Source organism: Emys orbicularis, chromosome 6 (genome assembly GCF_028017835.1).
Source record: "Emys orbicularis isolate rEmyOrb1 chromosome 6, rEmyOrb1.hap1, whole genome shotgun sequence".
In the NCBI taxonomy this organism is placed as follows: domain Eukaryota; kingdom Metazoa; phylum Chordata; order Testudines; family Emydidae; genus Emys; species Emys orbicularis.
Window position 1 is genome coordinate 128,529,609 of NC_088688.1, and position 19,065 is coordinate 128,548,673.

The following is a 19,065-nucleotide window of genomic DNA, read 5'->3' on the forward strand; positions in this document are numbered from 1 at the left end:
CCTGAGGAGTCTCATTGATTTCAATGAGTAGAGCTGCTCCATTGTGAGTAAGGGTGGCAAATCTAACTCTCAGGGTAATATTGGGGATATAGAATATAAGGATACATTATACGCCTCTACCTCGATATAACGCGACCCAAAATAACACTAATTTGAATGTAACGCAGTAAAGCAGTGCTCCGGGGGGGCGGGACTGCGCACTCTGGCAGATCAAAGCAAGTTTGATATAACGCGGTAAGATTTTTTGGCTCCCGAGGACAGCGTTATATCGGGGTAGAGGTGTATATAGACATTGATTTGGGAGGGTGACATTTTCCCCTCTCTTTTTCCTTTTTGTGCTGGTCCCTGGCTACCTCAACCAGCATTTCCATCCCTGTGGAAGGGAGATGTGGATTGGATTGGCTTCCTTCTGAATGAGAGAGACATTGGGGGGGGGGCGCGGTCATTCATAAGGAATTGCTGTGGCTTTTTCTCCTGCTATATGGGAATATATTCTATATGAGGTGTGAGGGTTGCTGGCCATGCTTTTTGTCAGGGAAATTCTCATGGACACTCTTTCTTAACTTTTATACATGGTATTTTTATTGTAAAATTGGGGAAATCGTTGTCTTTAGAGGAAAGATGTTAATTTGCCAGTGGGTGGATCAGTATAATTAAGGGGTGTTATTGAGATGAAGATGCGAAAGCTGGCTTAATTTGACTCGTGTTGCTTTTTCGCTTTAATTGCTACATTGTGTTAGAAGATGAAGAAAAAATAAATAAAAAAATCAAGCTTATTAATCAACTGTAACAAATTTAATGCGGTTAAATCAGCATCTTTTTTGTGTGTCAGGTTGTTACTGTAAGTCAATAGCTTATGAACCTCAATGAATTTTTCAACAACCTTGACTGATTATCATTATTTTCCTGAGCCTCAAGCCATCCACTCCTTCCATCGGATCATTAATTCCCTGGAAGTGCCCAGTGGCTTTATCATTGCTGTTTAATTCAGAGCATACAGTGACAATAAAAGTAAAGGTTACTTTAGTTTTCATTAATTATAGAGAGCCTTAAAAAGTGTAGACCATTGTCTTCATGCTGAAACCTTATGTTTACAAGCAGTGACAGCTTAAAGTAAACAATGTCTTTAAAAAGTCTCCAAAACCAGCTCATAAGTTGAGGTTTCAGTTAGTATTCCACGGTCGGCTTCATAATTAAGAAAATAGCAATTGAAAATATCTGGAGAGGTTCATATTAGTAAAACTTTATTCAAAAGCACTTACAATGTAAAATTGTCAGGAATGGATGACCATTGGCTTCCATTTGATTGCATTGGTCAGACTTGGCTACTTTAACTGTCTTTGAAACAATGTGCCTACAAGAGGGAGGAAGGAAATTGTAGGCTAAAACCTTGAATATTGTTCTTGCCTTTCTTCTTTTATTTCATATTAAATTAATGATTGGATTCAAATAATTATTTAAAATAACTCTTGAGATTTTTCTTGCACAACCTGCTTGTACACCTATTTATTCTGCATGATGCTCTAGTTACTAAAGAGAGGCATGCTTTTAAGGCCAGGTCTTGAGGAAAAGCGAACAGAAGAACACTAACATTCTGTGTCATTAAACTAGGGTTAAAGCAGATTGGAAACTCGTTAGTCTGACATACTGCCAGTGTCACAAAATGTCATCAAGGCAATGCAACTGATAGCTTCCAAATAGTGAGAGGTGCTTCTGACCATATGAAATTTCATGTTTTGAGCAAAATGAATGCTGCTTTCAGAGGCATATGGTTGCCTCCCTTCCGTCAGACTTTTGAACATAAAGGAGTTATTCTCCACAGCATATATGCTATATTAATGTAGTTTTGCATTTGCCAAAGATTTGTTTTAATTCTTGCTTGTGAGAAAAGCTTCATGCTTCAAGGGTTCCAGAGCATGATGGATTACCACTGAATGTTTTCCTGCAACAATGAATTGTCTCTTGCCATTTCTACCATATCGCCATGCCATAATAATCTAGTAAACTAATAGTGTTTGAAAGATTTCAGTAATATTTTTGAATAAAAGCTGACATGCTGTGAATTGTCAAGTTATTTATGTATTCTGTAGAGAATTAGAAATTGTAAGCTTTGGAAATCCAATTCAGTACCATGAAATAATATAATATATATATGGTATGAAGTATTTTATCTTCTACTGTTCCTCCTCCCTCCCCCCCGTCTTATCTCGTTGGCATCAGAGTACAGGCAGAATGTTTCCTTCATTACTACTTATCTGTAGTCCATCCTTTACTGTTCTTCCCTTCCCCCCTCATCTTATTGCCGACCATTAATGTTACACCTCTCCCAAGGCTGGGAGATTAGAGTATGCATGTCCTTCTTAGAACATCTTTGTGGTGCTATGAGAAATTACACTGTAATGGACCCTAATTCAGACCGTTGACTACTATTTCTTATGCATGTCTCTATTCATAAACATAGACAACTTATAGTAAGTTGCACCCTGTCAACAAAAGTGGTATGAAGTTATAGCACCCTCACCTAGTCTCTTACACTCCCTTAAAAAATTACTACAATGTTGTACAGTAGTGATCAAACGGCTGACTGTGACTTATTCAACAATGAGGAAACATGTAAGATTTAATGAATAATTTAACAAAGGTATTTGTGACAGTCCAGTTAGATAGATGTGGTAAGTTGCATATATTGTTCCTTCGTCTACTAGAACTCTAAATTGGAAGCACCATCTTCTCTTGGGGAAAGAGAGAAAATTTCTCTGTGAATTTAGTCCTGAGAATGCTAACTGTAGAACTTTTTCTTTTTGAATTATGCATGATGGCAGTTTGATATGGATGACATTCTCCTCAGGACTAAGACTAAAATCACCAAATACAGTTCACTGTGTTGCTTGGGTAAAGTTTTTTGTGTTGATTCATTAAATGAGAGGTAGATGTATTTGAAGAAAACAAAATAGGACAAGCAAATAGTCACTTTTTATTTGTTTGTGTTCCTCATTTATGTGCTAAAGTAGAACCTCTTTCTCGTAAGTTTCTTTAGTTAAATCCAGAATACTGATTTAGGGCTCAAAGACCTATTAAGCCTTTAAACCTACATGTTAATTAAACTCTTTGATATGTACTGTTTCATTCTGCCTTTCAGACATCTAAGTGATATCTTTGTTTTATTTTCAGGGAAACTCAAATAGTATCGCTTCAGTGGATATTTCAGCTGGTTTTGTGGGATTAGACAACTATGTGGAAATACCAGCAATTTTTCTTACAGGGTTTGCAACGTATGCAGGACCTTTGCTTTGGGCCATTCACTTGCTGTGCTACTTGAGTTCTGAAGTTAGCAGGTACTAAAATCTGATAAAATTAAAAGTAATAAATGATTATCACAGATACAGAAAAGCATCCACATGATGTAAACCCGTTTAAGAAACTGGAGCTCATATGCCTTTTCCCCCCTTAACCTTAGCCCTATGTCGCTCTTCCTGCCCTTTTTATCGTTCACTACTCTTACTAACTCCCTTATTCCTCACCCCATTTTTATTCCCATGTTTTCAAAAAGAAAAAAAAAATCATGGATCTGGCACAGGTTTGTTAATCATCTCCATGTTCGTATGTATGGTGTTATATCCCCATTCGTTCACCTGTCACTTAGATTGTGAGCTCCCTGGAGCAGAGACTCCCTCTCTTCATCTGTGTCAATCTATACAGTGCCTAGCACAGTGGGGTAAAACAGCGTTTGGGTCACTGTAGTACCGTGACGGAGAGAAGTAAGACAAAGCTCCTGTAATTTTTTTACTTCAGTTTCAGGTTTAAAATTTGAGGTTTTAAGACTATTTTGAAAACTTTACATTTGGCCATGTACAGTATTCATGCAGATGGGTATCTGTCTGCTAATGATTTTCCAAAGGGAGAAGGGCTTGTACAGCATGTTTTTAGAATGCTTTTATAACAAAGATGAAAACTAAAATTTTGTAACAATGTTTTTGAGGTAGCTTCTTAAATGGAAGCTCGTATTGAATTGGTTGAATAATATGCCTCTGCAGCAGCATAAATATTTCTCAGTTTTAGGTTGGATTTTTGGAGACTGAACAAATTTTTCCTTCCTTTATCAGTGTAACCATAGCAATGGCCCACTGAGTAATCCATTCAGAGTTTAAAGAATTCATTAAAGAAAATGTTGCATGTTTTCTGTAACTATTTATTTTTAGAAATTTTAAATTCTGTCAAAGGGATTGATGTTTTAGGCCTAGTGATTTTGTATAAATTAGGAACACTTTACACTCAGAAGTTAGCAAAGTATTTAACATAATCATTTTTGTACTGTTGAAAATTTGGAAAGGATAAATCTCCAATTCTGGAATATATTTATACATTTAAAATGCAAATACATTTTAAAATAAAATATTTGAAAATCAACTTCATTTACTTGCCAAGACCCAGATGCAAAGTTCAGTTTGCTTCTGTAGCAGCTGATATCACACATGTACAAACAGTGTGGGAAACACACTTAAAGTTTCTGCTATAGGAAACTGAGATCTCCTTTACTGTTGTCACAGAAATCAGAATCCTAACCTCAGCACATAAGTAAGAGATGTCTTGATGTTTAGCACTTCCAAGTCAAACGTGTCTAAGTGTTTCTTCTAATGTCTGTGTTTTGCGGATGAAAGTTGGACTAATAGCATTGGTTTGAGCCAGGCATTGTGCTGGCTTACACGTCTGTCAAACAGCTCTGCCAATGCTTAGTTCTGAACTGTGACATCACTTGGTTGAGCTGTTTTCCCTTTGGACAGCTCTATAGCTCACTTAGATATATGGCCATTGTTTGTTGTCATTGGTTAAGGTCAAATGCAGCAGACCAATGTTTCATCTGAATATATTAGGTAGAACTTGCAGCATCTTTAGCCTTTCAGGGTTTGTTTGAATCTGGGTGCTGCAGATACTGTCAGGTTGGGTCTGTCTGCACTACAGTTAGACACCTGCAGCTGACCTATACCAGCAGACTTGTGCTCATGGGGCTTCGGCTGTGGGGCTGTTTAATTGTGATGTAGACATTCGGGCTTCGGCTGCAGCCCTAGCTCTGGGACCCTCACACCTTGCAGGGTCCTGGAGCCTTAGCTCCAACCCGAGCCCGAACGTCTGCATTGCAATTAAACAGCCACTTAGCCCAAGTCAGCTGGCATGGGCCTGCTGCAGGTTTTTAATTACAATGTGGACATACCCTGTATCTTTTCCTTTTAACCCAGGGTTTTGTAATTAGCAATTCAATGGCTATGTCCTTTGCTCAGATTCCACTTTCCTTGGAATTAAGGCTGGAACACTGGAGACGGGAAAGGGGTCAATGGGTCTGAATCGCTACTTAAACATATTGCAACTCTAGCTGTTAAAAATCTTTTTATGTTCTAAACATTCTTTATATAGACCTCTCGTTAAATATTTTGTGAGGCATTTTTAAATATGCCTAGAGGAGCAGTAAAGTTGCTACTGCCTTTCCAATTTCCTGTTGTGCCACTCACTGATTTTCAAATTCTTTAAAAAGTTTGAATCAATATTTTAATTGGCCCGATGAGCTTGATTTCAGTGTGTACTGCTGGATATCTCCTGGAACCCGGAAATGAAAAATGGTTTTACAACCTTCATCATCTTAGATTTTAATAAATCTTTTGTACTCATATTGGCACAGTAGACATTTAGTTGAATATGAGTGCCTTTTCAGATATTGTAAATGGAAATTGCACAGAACAATAGCATGCTAATAACTATAAAATGTTTAATGTTTTTAACAGTAATGTCATTCAATAAACTAAGTTTGTTGCTAGTCTAATAGGCATGCCGAAATAAATTAAGGGACTTATTACTTAAGTTACTGTAAAAGTATTACAGTGCTGACAAAATAAAACTAGGATCTGTTGGCTAGAGGAAATACTGTAGCGCCAGACAGCTCCTTCCCCATTTAACCTTCAGACAGTTTTATCCCTAGCTTGCACCTTATCTCAAGTAATCCTTTTATCCCCTGTATCAATTCAATGACATGCAATGCTCATACAACCCATTTCAAAGTCAATTTTTCTTAGCTATAAAGAGGCAAAGCAAGAATTTCCTCTGAATTGCAGTAATGATACTGCTTTTTAAAATGCTGCTACTGCTGCTCATGTCCATCAGCCTCGGGAGGAAGAATCTAAAGAATTGTTCCCACCATGTTAATGTAATAACATTATAGCGAAGGAGGAATCCATGGTGCTCATCCAGGTCCTGCCTCCTGCAGTAAGCCTGGCCAGTTTTAAAACCTACACCAGAAACATCTACATGTCTCTCTTGTATAGTGCATATGCATGCCTGGAAATAGCTTGAGACTAGGAATAAGTGTTAACAATATGGGAAAGAACTACAAAATATCTTGTTTTCTTTGATCTCTCACAACACGTTATGACTACAGGAGAGGCAGGTGAATTTCCTTTGAAGCTAACATTGCACAACTGAAGTCTCCTAGGGTTTGTCCACACTGTGTTTTGGAACTCATGGGAACGAGCCTTCCAGCCAGCGTCGACAGACTTGGACTAGCAAAGCTCCTGCTAGTCCCCTGTTTGAAGTTGTGGCTTGGGCTCGAGCTCGGGCTCTGAAGCCTAGGGAGGGGTTTGGGCTTCATAGCGTGAGCTCTAGCCTGGGCTGCACCTTAAAAGTGCTGGCTGTACAGCACTACCCTGAGTCTGTTGACCGAGGTTGGAAGGCTCACTACTGTGGGCTCCAAAACACTGCGTAGACATACCCCTACGAGCCTAGTTCTGCCCTCGCTCTTGGCCCATGTGACCCATTGCTACCAATATTATTACACAGTCTGTATGTTAAGGCAGGATTTGGTCATCTGTTTCTAAGTGAGAACTATGCAGCCAACCAGGATTGCCTACTATCACTTGTGTCACAAATACATGACAAGTTGCTTCAAAGTTGACTGAAACATAAATGTCATCTTCTCCCCCTGTGGGGAGCCAACTATGCAGCCATACTTCAGGAGATGAAACACACTGCAATTGGCAGTGGGTAGAAGTGAGCCCTGAATTTATAAATATCTGTTTTAAAAGTTTTACTAACAGATACAGGATGTGCATATTCTGAGGGGATTGGGATTTAAAATAGTCAAGAAATGTAGTCCTGCGTGTCAGAAATAAGTTTTGTACTGTGTAGTGTCTAAGGACTCAATTGTAAGACAGGTCCTCCTTGTGCTAGATCCTGTACTAACGCATAACAGATGGTCACTGCCTTAAATACTTGGGTCCGGACTGCCACTCCCAGTCATGCTGAGTAGCACCTTATTATGTGAATATTTCCACCGGAACCAAGAGAACTATTTGTTGAGAGAGGTACTACTTGACAGGAATAAGGGTGGCAGAAGCTGGTGTTCAGTATTTGAATGTTGTTGCTGTTCTTTCGTTGCATGTGATTTTCAGTCAAAAACAGAGTGCCTATGGATTACTGGCTTCTGATCTTAGACCTTACAGTATCTCATCTCCTGGTTTTTTCCCTCTTATAGGAAGTATGTTCAGTAGTGCATGGTTTATTTTGCCAAGCAGTTTCCACTGTCTCTGCAGACCTACTACCTGTTGTTTACTGTGCTTCTGAGAGATTGCCTGTGTAGTGTGGTTCTGTTACAAAAACATCAGTATCTGATCCTTTATTAAATTTCATAAGCTATTTTATGCGACCAGCATTTCCAACTCCAGTTGCAAAGGCTGCAGAAATTAATTCTCATAGGATGAAGTGGTTCTGTTCAAGAATAAATACAGGTACTGACGAGGTCCCATAGCAGAGCCAACTGCAATACTAACAGTTTATAGTCATAAAAACAAGCATCAGAGGGGTCGCCATGTTAGTCTGTATCCACAAAAACAACGAGGAGTCCGGTGGCACCTTCAAGACTAACAGATTTATTTGGGCATAAGCTTTTGTGGGTAAAAAACCCACTTCTTCAGATGCCTGGAGTGAAAATTACAGATACAGGCATAAATAAACTGGCACATGAAGAGAAGGGAGTTACCTTACAAGTGGAGAACTAGTGCTGACAAGGCCAGTTCAGTCAGGGTGGATGTGGTCCGTTGATGAGGAGGTGTCAGTACCAAGAGAGGGAAAATTGCTTTTGTAGTGAGCCAGCCACTCCCAGTCCCTATTCAAGCCCAAGTTGATGGTGTTAAGTTTGCAAATGAATTGTAGCTCTGCAGTTTCTCTTTGAAGTCTGTTTTTGAAGTTTTTTTTGTTGAAGGATGGCTACTTTTAAATCTGTTATAGAATGTCCAGGGAGATTGAAGTGTTCTCCTTCTGGCTTTTGTATGTTACTATTCCTGATGTCTGATTTGTGTCCATTTATCTTTTTATGTAGAGACTGTCTGCTTTACCAATGTACATGGCAGAGGGGCATTGCTAGCACAGGATGGCATATATCACATTAGTAGATGTGCAGGTGAATGAGCCTCTGATGGTGTGGCTGGGTCCTATGATGGTGTCACTAGAGTAGATATGGGGAACAGAGAAGACAACGGGGTTTGTTACAGGGATCAGTTCCTGAGTTAGTGTTTCTGTGGTGTGGTGTGTAGTTACTGGTGAGTATTTGCTTCAGGTTGGGGAGCTGTCTGTAAGCGAGGATTGGCCTGCCTCCCAAGGCCTGTGAGAGTGAGGGATCGTTTTCCAGGATAGGTTGTAGATTGTTGATGATGCACTGGAGAGGTTTTAGCTGGGGGCTGTACGTGATGCCCAGTGGTGTTCTGTTGTTTTCCTTGTTGGGCCTGTCCTGTAGTAGGTGACTTCTGGGTACGTGTCTTGCTCTGTCAATTTGTTTCCTCACTTCCCCAGGTGGGTTATTGTAGTTTTAAGAATGCTTGATAGAGATCTTGTAGGTATTTTGTCTCTGTCTGAGGGATTGGAGCAAATGCGGTTGTATCTTAGGGCTTGGCTGTAGACAATGGATCATGTGATTGTCCTGGATGGAAGCTGGAGGCATGTAGGGTAAGTATAGCGGTCAGTAGGTTTCCAGTATAGGGTGGTGTTCGTGACCATCACTTATTTGCACTGTAGAGTCCAGGAAGTGGATCTCTTGTGTGGACTGGTCCAGGCTGAGGTTGATGGTGGGGTGGAAATTGTTGACATCCAGGTGGAATTCTTCAAGGGCCTCCTTCCCGTGGGTCCATATGATGAAGATGTCATCAATGTAGCGCAAGTAGAGGAGGGGCGCTAGGGGACGAGAGCTGAGGAAGCGTTGTTCTAAGTCAGCCTTAAAATGTTGGCATACTGTGGGGCCTTGCAGGTACCCATAGCAGTGCCGCTAACTTAAAGGTATAAGGTGTCCCCAAATCTGAAATGGTTGTGGGTGAGGACAAAGTAACAAAGCCCAGCTACCAGGTGTGCTGTGGCCTCATCAGGGATACTGTTCCCGACAGCTTGTAGTCCAACCTCGTGTGGAATATTGGTGTAAAGAGCTTCTACATCCATGGTGGCCAGAATGGTGTTTTCAGGAAGATCACCAATGCATTGTAGTTTCCTCAGGAAGTTGGTGGTGTCTCGAAGATAGCTAGGAGTGCTGGTAGCATAGGGTCTGAGGAGAGAGTCCATTTAGTCAGATAATTCTGCTGTAAGAGTGCCAATGCCTGAGATGATGGGGCGTCCAGGATTTCCAGGTTTATGAATCTTGGGTAGCAGATAGAATACCCCTGGTCGGGGCTCTAGGGGTGTGTCTGTGTAGATTTGTTCCTGTGCTGTAGCAGGGAGTTTCTTGAGCAGATGGTGTAGTTTCTTTTGGTACTCCTCAGTGGAATCAGAGGATAGTGGCCTGAAGAATGTGGTGTTGGAGAGTTCCCTGGGAGCCTCCTGTTCTTAATCCGACGTGTTCATGATGACTATAGCAACTCCTTTGTCAGCCCCTTTGATTATAATGTCAGAGTTGTTTCTGAGGCTGTGGATGGCATTGTGTTCTGTACGGCTGAGGTTATGGAGCAAGTGATGCTGTTTGTTCACAATTTCAGCCTGTGCATGTCTGTGGAAGCACTCTATGTAGAAGTCCAGTCTGTCATTCGACCGTCAGGAGGAGTCCACCCTGTTATTATTGGGAGTGGACCACATATACCCTGACTTAATTGGCCTTGTCAACACCTGTTCTCCACTTGTAAGGTAACTCCCTTCTCTTCATGTGCTAGTATATTTATGCCTGTATCTGTAATTTTCACTCTATGCATCTGAAGTGGGGTTTTTTTTACCCACAAAAGCTTATGCCCAAATAAATCTGTTAGTCTTTACGGTGCCAACGGACTCCTCGTGGTTTTTGTAGATACAGACTAACACGGCGACTCCTCTGATACTTGGCACCAGTTTATAGTCATAATACTGTTAATTGACATTAGGCATGGGTAGGAAGGAGCTGCTTCCTTCACTAACTTTGGTTCTAATGTTCAGCAAACCAGTATTTTTCCAAGGAAAATTAAGAGTTTGGACAGGAACTGTTAGCAGAACTCTAGGGAGACTTGAAAGGCCACCCAGAAAAGCCCTAGAAAAGATTACTTATGATAGTTCTAAGTTATTTCTGTCGTTAGTGGAATGGGCTGTTTAAACTACATAATGAAAAAACAAACCCAGGGTTGTAGAACAGATTAACAAAAATTAATGAATGATGTAGAATGTTTTCTAAAAGTTGCATAGTGTTAAGGGACAGCAGTGACAGCTGGGAGCCTGAAACTTTAAGTGGGTGCCCTTGAGGTAGAAGGGGGAGGCGGGGGTCAAAGTTACAGTTAACCCTGAAACTGTGATAGTTATACCATCAGAAGGTGACCTTCCCGCCCAGGATGCAAAGGACAGAAAGGTGGAAGCCACCCTATGGAGAGACTTTGAGGCTTCTTTAGCAGCTGTAAGAGACTCTTTGGCCCTACCTGCTTCCCCAGAGCTATTGTGGTCTGGCTAGAATACCTAAAGTCTCTAGACAGGAAGGACCATCCTGACTACCTGTCCATCTTTAAGATAATATCCCTAGCATTCACTTCTGTTACAGATGCCTGCATGAACGTTCTGTGACTTGCAGCCCAAGCCATGACGTCTAACTTAGTAGCCAGGTGCCAAATCTATTTATGTCCCTGGGTAGCAGAGATCATTTCAATAAATTCCGGGGACCTCAAAGTTCCCAGGCACTCTCCTTTTGCTGGGAAAATTGGATGAGATAGTTGGAGATAATGCATCTAAACTAAAGCTGGCCCTTTGTTCATCAAACAGAACTCGGACTATAAGGCCAACAGACCAAAACATTCCCTTCACTCATTCTCTGGCTAGAACTGCAAAAGAAGGGATAAAAGCTATTCCAGAAGGAAACCTTGGAACTCCTACTTGGATAGCAAGGCCAGTGGTACCAGCAATGTATCAAAAAGCTGGATAATAAAATATTGGTTCATTTTAGCCCAGTTTAAGATTAGTGGACAAAATATCCCATTTCTCAGAGGAATGATCTCTCGACCACAGACAGGTGGGTACAAGAGAGAGAGAAGCATTGGTTACTCGAAGTCAGGGCTCCAGCTCATCCATTCACTCCTCTCAGGAAATCCTGTCAGGAAGGAACTTAATCTGTGGAACTCATTGCCAGGGGATGTGAAAGCCAAAACTATAATTGGGCTAAAAAAAGAACTAGATAAATTCATGGAAGATAAGTCCATCATTGGCTATTAGCCAAGATGGTCAGGGATGCAACCCCATGTTCTGGGTGTCCCTAACTCTGATTGCCAGGAGTAGAAGATAGGGGATGGATCACTGATGATTGCCTGTTCTGTTCATTCCCTCTGAAGCACCTGGCATTGGCCACTGTGACAAGACAGGATTCTGGGCTAGATGGACCATTGGTCTGATCCAGTATGGCCGTTCTTATGTAAGCAGTTCATCACATACTGCAACACAGATTTAAGCTGTCAGAAAAGCGGAAAACAATTCACCACAATGGAGAGCATTGAAAAACAGGTATACTCCTGTAATTACTTCCCCCTTGGCTCTTTATCACTTTGCACATTCCTTCTTGCCATTCTTCATTCCTTGTAATTGTCCTGTATCTTCTCCCCCTAGGAAGCAGAAAAACCTTTGGCAAAATGAAATTGAGCAGCAACTTTGCCCTTCCTTTCTCTCTCTCCTTTGTGCACAGTAAAAGCTGCATGCTGATACTGAGCTCTTACCAGTATGGGTTCCCGCGCTGGTAGAGAAGCACGCTAGAGCCCTGCGTGGAACTAGTCTTTAATCCCACTCCCACTATTATGGCAGCAGGTCCTGCGGGACCCACGGGGTCCCAGTCCCGCTGCAGGGCTCTACAGCATGCCCCTTAAAAGGAGTATTCTGGATATATTGTACTGTGTGTATCTCTGCACGGCTTTGGATCAGACATCCTCTGACTTTAGAAATGTTGTTTAATCAGAATCTTCTGTGATTACAATTTCTAGATGGCTTTTGTGCCCAGGGCCGGCACCAGGCAACCAAGCTGGTGCTTGGGGCGGCACCTGGAGGGGGGCGGCGCGGCGCTCGGGCCGCCCTCCCCCCGGCGCTCTGGCCGCCCTCCCCCCCGCACCCTCCCCCCGGCTGGGGGAGAGCGGCGAGCCCCTGTCGGGGCTCGCCGCCCTCTCGCCGCCCTGCCCCCGGCGCTCTGGCCGCCGGGGGGAGAGCCGGGCCCCCGCCGGGGCTCGCCGCCCTGCCCCCGCCGCGGCTCGCCGCCCTGCCCCCGGCGCTCTGGCGGGGGGGGGAGAGCGGAGCCCCCGCCGGGGCTCGCCCCCCCCCCCCCGCGGGGAGGGGGCGGCGGCCGGAGGCTTTTTTGCCTGGGGCGGCAAAAAAGCCAGAGCCGGCCCTGTTTGTGCCTCTTTCTCTAGGTCATGGTAATATTCAAGTCCCCTTAAGTACCCTTTTGGGAAATGCTGAATGAAGAATGCAAGCCACAGCCTAGCTAATTATCAAGGAAAGATTGTGAAGTTTTGTGTGTATCATCAAATGAACGAGTCTTTTGAAAATGCCCTCCGGCTATCAGCTCACACCTTACCCCTCCAGTGGGGCTCACAGCATACACCCCTGGTTTTCAATCTGTGCTCCCCAGACTCCTAGAGGTCCGCAGATTCCATCTAAGATTTCCAGAGTGGTCTGCACCTCCATTCAAAACTTTTTAGGAGTCCACAAATGAAAATAGGATGAAAACCACTGGCATACACACTTCACTTCTGGTATTGAATGACATCATGCCATAAAAAGGCTGATACATTGCTTCCCCTTCCACAGAAGTCCCACTTCTGGCCAAACATCATTTGTGCATTGCCTCGTTCACATAATGGTATGGATGGACTACTGACACCTGCATGATTGGTGCAGTCTTTTCCCACTTGGTTCAGTTTCCTGACCGTCAATATGCTTTTGCTCACCTACCTGCTGCCCAGTGCATGGGTACCAAAATAAGTAGGCACAAAGCAATGACTTTCTAGACAACAGACTGGTCTAAAGGACAAGAGCAGTTATTAAAACTCCAGCACTTGCAAGGGTTTACAGGGGATTAAAGCATGATTTAGAAGTAGATTTAGAGGCTATTTGGCATGTCTGAATATAATAAAGGTATTTTAGAAAAGTTAATAAAAATGATAGTTGTGGTAACTGGCCATAAAGGTGAATGGAACATTGCATTGATACATACTAGTTTCAGAGGTTGGGACATGGGGGAGATTAGCTAGTTGGGTACCCAAGGCTTCATCTCAATTAAAAGGGTACCATTTGGTCCTGTCTGTTACTAATTTTGACTGTAACAAGATTCCCCTGATTCTACTATAAAAAGTAGTATAGATGGTACTTCATTGTCTTCCCCTGACTTTTTCCTCCTATTAGGTCTTCACCTTAATTTTAAGAAAAAAGAACAGGAGTACTTGTGGCACCTTAGAGACTAACAAATTTATTTGACCTTAGTCTCTAAGGTGCCACAAGTACTCCTGTTCTTTTTGCGGATACTGTACAGACTAACGGCTGCTACTCTGAAACCTTAATTTTAAGGGCTTCTTTTGTATTTAGTGTATCTAATGTGCTGAGAAATTATTTATCTTCATTGCAAGGAGCAATGGTGGTCCCAAATTGCAGTGGGGGAGATCTAGGTTGGATATTAGGAAACACTATTTCACTAGGAGGGTGGTGAAGCACTGGAATGGGTTACCCAGGGAAGTGGTGGAATCTCCATCCTTAGAGGTTTTTAAGGCCTGGCCTGACAAAGCCCTGGCTGGGATGATTTAGTTGGCGTTGGTCCTATTTTGAGCAGGGGGCTGGACTAGATGACCTCCTGAGGTCTCTTCCAACCCTACTCTTCTATGATAACTGAACCAGTTTGTTTTCAAATCTGTTTTTATTGATTCTCAAGTATACAGGATAAAATGCTACATATTAATAAAAAGATGCAAAAGATAAAATATGGAAAAAGATGGGTTCATCTTTTAAGCAAGTACATTGGCCAGCACCTTGTTCAGAAAGAACTTTCAAACCTAATGCTGTGAAACAAATTTCAATATACAAAGGTGAGATTTAAAACTTACCTTGATAAACCCAAGATAAAATCAAATATAGAAAACATAGCTTAAAACTATAACCATTGGTGTGTATTACTAGTTATGGCTAGAGTTCATCAAAGTTTAGATGAAAGTGAAATATGTTGGGAACCAAATGGGAGCATTCCCATGTGCCTGGCCTGGTTGTGCAGTTACATGTGCTATAAGCAGTACAGGAAGTGGCATGTAAGAGCCAGTAAGTCTGGATCCAGCAATGCAAGGTTCTGGGAGCTGGGGGATTGCGTGGGTAGGCTCAGTTTGGTTCCTCTTTGGTGGGGTTTGGATGTCCCATCTGGGTCCACTCCTCTTCTTTGGCTTGTTGGCAGCATCACTCATTGAGAAGTGGGCGGAAGAGATAACAACGAGGAGTCCAGTGGCACCTTAAAGACTAACAGATTTATTTAGGCATAAGCTTTCGTGGGTAAAAAACCCACTTCTTCAGATGCATGGAGTGAAAATTACAGATACAGGCATAAATATATATTGGCACATGAAGAGAAGGGAGTTACCTTACAAGTGGAGAACCAATGCTGAAGGCCAATTCAGTCAGGGTGGATGTGGTCCACTCCCAATAATTGATGAGGAGGTGTCAATACCAAGAGAGGGAAAATTGCTTTTGTAGTGAGCCAGCCACTCTCAGTCCCTATTCAAGCCCAAATTGATGGTGTTAAGTTTGCAAATGAATTGTAGCTCTGCAGTTTCTCTTTGAAGTCTGTTTTTGAAGCTTTTTGGTGAAGAATGGCTACTTTTAAATCTGAGGGGTAACTGCGTTAGTCTGTATTCACAAAAACAACGAGGAGTCCGGTGGCACCTTAAAGACTAACAGATTTATTTGGGCATAAGGTGCCACCGGACTCCTCGTTACTTTTAAATCTGTTATTGAATATCCAGGGAGATTGAAGTGTTCTACTACTGGCTTTTGTATGTTACCATTCCTGATATCTGATTTGTGTCCATTTATCCTTTTACATAGAGACTGTCTGGTTATAGGAGATTGTGCAGGTCTTTTTTTATTATTGTTCCTTTCTTTTACATGCTCTGATCAGCAATAAAATAGGTGAAATTTAAGTTACTGGAATTGAGTTAACACCTCATCGAGATGAGTGGGGGTAATTCATACCTTTACATTGTCTGCAAACAGGTAGTTGTCCCTGCATTAGTTCGCACTCTGTTCACATTTTGAAGGTTTTCTTTACAACCCTAATGGCTAGAGGTTTGTTTCTTTCTTTTTTTTTTTTTTTTTTTTAATGAAAACTCAAATTCTGGAATGCCAAATAGCAGCTTTGGGAGAGGAGGGGAGTACCAGCTTGCCAGTCTGGTCCAATGCAGCACACACTGCTTGTTAGTGTGATCTTTAGTTCTCTTTTAATCTTGCATGGCTAGCCATAAGCAGTGTTTTCTTTAGCTTCCTGATGACATGTTCAGCCATGCAAACAGGTGAAAAGGGTTAACAGTCCACAAATCTAGGCAAGAATCCTTTTAAGTTCAAACATGTCTCTGGTTTCTTGTTTTTCACCTTTGAATGAACTTTAATCTTTCTCTGAACTGTACCCAAGATAAACTGACATTTGTAATCACTTAGCTGTATATAAAATTAAATACTGTATTGGGATACTGTCCATTGTTATGTAAGGCTTGGGTATCTTCCTTCCCCGTGCTACTCTGGCAAGCTATCTCTTGGAGTGCGTAACTTTGAAACTACTATTTGTCATATTTTGGGAAGGCAAGAGTGGTCCTTAATTAAAATAAATCAGTATTCAAAGTAATTGGTGCCTGAAGGTAGACTGAACAGCTTGTGTTGGAGGGAATCAGATGTACACTAAATGAGTTTTTCCCAGCCCAAAGGGGGAAGCACTACCTAAAAATCTGCCAGCTATGTGAACTAATTTAACAGTATCTCCATGGAAGATCCTCATTCTCTTGCCGGCTTGTCCTATTACCTTCTTTATTGTTACATTATAGGCTGGTCAATCTCATTTTAACAACTAAGTAACCAAGTAAACAACTATTTTTTTTAAGTCTCTTCAAGGTCACCTTGCACAAAATGACCTTCAGCTGCAATTTTTCTTTAACATCCTTAGAATTTCTCAACATTATAAATGACAAGTTCCTAACTCAAAAAGTGTTGCAGCCAGCAAGGGGGAATTCTTTATTAGACCTTGTCCTGAAAGATAAAGAGAAGCTGATCACAGAACTAAAAATGGATAGCTTAGGTAAAAGTGGTCATGACTTGATCACATTTATAATGTGCAAGAAGAATAAAGCCAAAACCAGTTTATATATAGTGCTTTAATAGGGCCAATTTCACAAAGCTGAAAACAACTATGAGCTTCAGCTGGGAGGAGGAATTTAATCAGAAAAATGTGAATGATCATTAGAAATCATTTAAGAACACCTTACTAGATGCCCTAAAAACCACAATTGAGGAAAAAGGCTGTGCTGGTTAAAAAACTGACCTGGTTAAGAGGGAAAGTGAAGGCAGCTATAAAAACAATTTAACAAGTGGAAGAAAGGAGAATTTGATACTCATGAATGTAAATCAGAAGATGGGAATTGTAGAAAATTGGTAAGAGAAGCAGAGGGACACCAGGAAAAATCCATGGCCAGCAGAGTTAAGGACAATAAGGAGGAGTTTTAAAAAATATATTAGGAACAAAAAGAATCCTGACAATGGTATTGGTCCATTACTAGATGGAAATGGTAGAATTATCAATAATGATGCAGAAAAGGAAGAAGTGTTCAATAAATATTTCTGTTCTGTATTTGGGGAAAAAACAGATGACATCGTCTTACTGTGGAAATAACACTCCCTCCATTCCACTAATATCTCTGGAGTAGTTAAACAGAAGCTACTGAAGTTAGCCATTTTTAAATCAGCAGGTCCAGATAACTTGTCTCCAAGAGTTTTAAAATGTAGGCTATAATTACAGTCCTGGGAAGCAGTGACTCTGAAAAAGATTTGGGGGTCATAGTGAATAATTAACTGAAGATGGGCTCCCAGTGTGACTCTGTTGCCAAAAGGGCGAATGCAATCCTGAGTTGCATAAGCAGGGGAAGTAGAGCGGTTATTTTACCTCTGTATTTGGCACAGGTGCGACTGGTGCTGTAATACTGTGTCCAGTTCTGGTGTCCACAATTCGAGAAAGATGTCAATGAATTGGAGAGGGCTCAGAGAAGAGCTACAAGAATGATTAAAGGATTAGCAAACATGCCTCAGTGGTACACTCAAGGAGCTATTTAGCTTAACAAAGAGAAGATTAAAGGGTGACTTGATTACAGTCTATAAGTACCTACCATGGGGAACAAATATTTAATAATGGGCTCTTCAGTCTAGCAAAGAAAGGTATAACATGATATAATGGTTGGAAGTTGAAGCTAGACAAATTCAGACTGGAAATAAGGTATAAATTTTTAACGGCGAGAATAATTAACCACTGGAAAAATTTACCAAGGGTTGTGGAGGATTCTCCATCACTGATACTTTTAAAATCAATGTTGGATATTTGTCTAAAAAGTATGCTCTGGGAATTATTTTGGGAAAGTTCTAGGGCAGGGGTTCTCAACTTTTGTACTGGTGACCCCTTTCACATAGCAAGCCTCTGAGTGCGACCCCCCCTTATCAATTAAAAACACTTTTAAATGTATTTAACACCATTATAAATGCTGGAGGCAAAGCAGGGTTTGGGGTGGAGGCTGACAGCTCGCGACCCCCCATGTAATAGCCTCATGACCCCCTGAGGGGTCCCGACCCCCAGTTTGAGAACCCATGGTCTAGGGCCTGTGCGATACAGAAGGTCAGACTAGATGATCACAATGGTTCTTTCTGTCTTGGAATCTGTGAATATCTGGTTAAGAGGATGTAAAATAGTCATTCATTCAGAAAAGGGGAGAGGAGGAAGACACACACACACACACACACACACACACACACACACACACGACTAATTCCTACCTGTGCTGCTGATGTGAAATGCCTCAGGCTTTTATTCTAGTGAAATTCTTTAGAATTTCTAACTGGATTTTGGAAGAGGAGTTAGACATTTTACTAATGCTGTAGTGTGAAATATTTTGTGTTTCACTAGTTGGGAATTGTAATGATTTGGTGGTTATATCTTAGGGCAGGTCTACACTAACCCCCCAATTCGAACTAAGGTACGCAACTTCAGCTACGTGAATAACGTAGCTGAAGTTCGAAGTACCTTAGTTCGAACTTACCTCAGTCCAGATGCGGCAGGCAGGCTCCCCCGTCGACTTCGCGTACTCCTCTCGCCGAGCTGGAGTACCACAGTCGACGGCGAGCACTTCCGGGTTCGACTTATCGTGTCCAGACAAGACGCGATAAGTCGAACCCAGCAGTTCGATTTGCTTGCCGCCGAACTACCGGATAAGTGTAGACCTACCCTTAGTGATTTAAACTCAGTTGGTGTAAACTGGCATAATTATATTGATTTCATTGGAGATAAGCCGATTTACACCAGCTGCGGATCTGGCCCGTTGTGTTGCATTCACAAAATTA

General features: G+C 41.7%; 1 protein-coding gene across 1 annotated transcript in view; it reads left to right on the top strand.

Moving 5' to 3' along the window:
- The window catches only part of PIGG (phosphatidylinositol glycan anchor biosynthesis class G (EMM blood group)), a 124,211-nt gene that overhangs the window by 91,194 nt on the left and 13,952 nt on the right, over positions 1–19,065 (top strand). Inside the window, exon 12 of the mRNA XM_065406664.1 lies at positions 3,172–3,335. Coding sequence (XP_065262736.1) covers positions 3,172–3,335 — 164 coding nt within the window. The remainder of the gene's footprint in view (positions 1–3,171; positions 3,336–19,065) is intronic.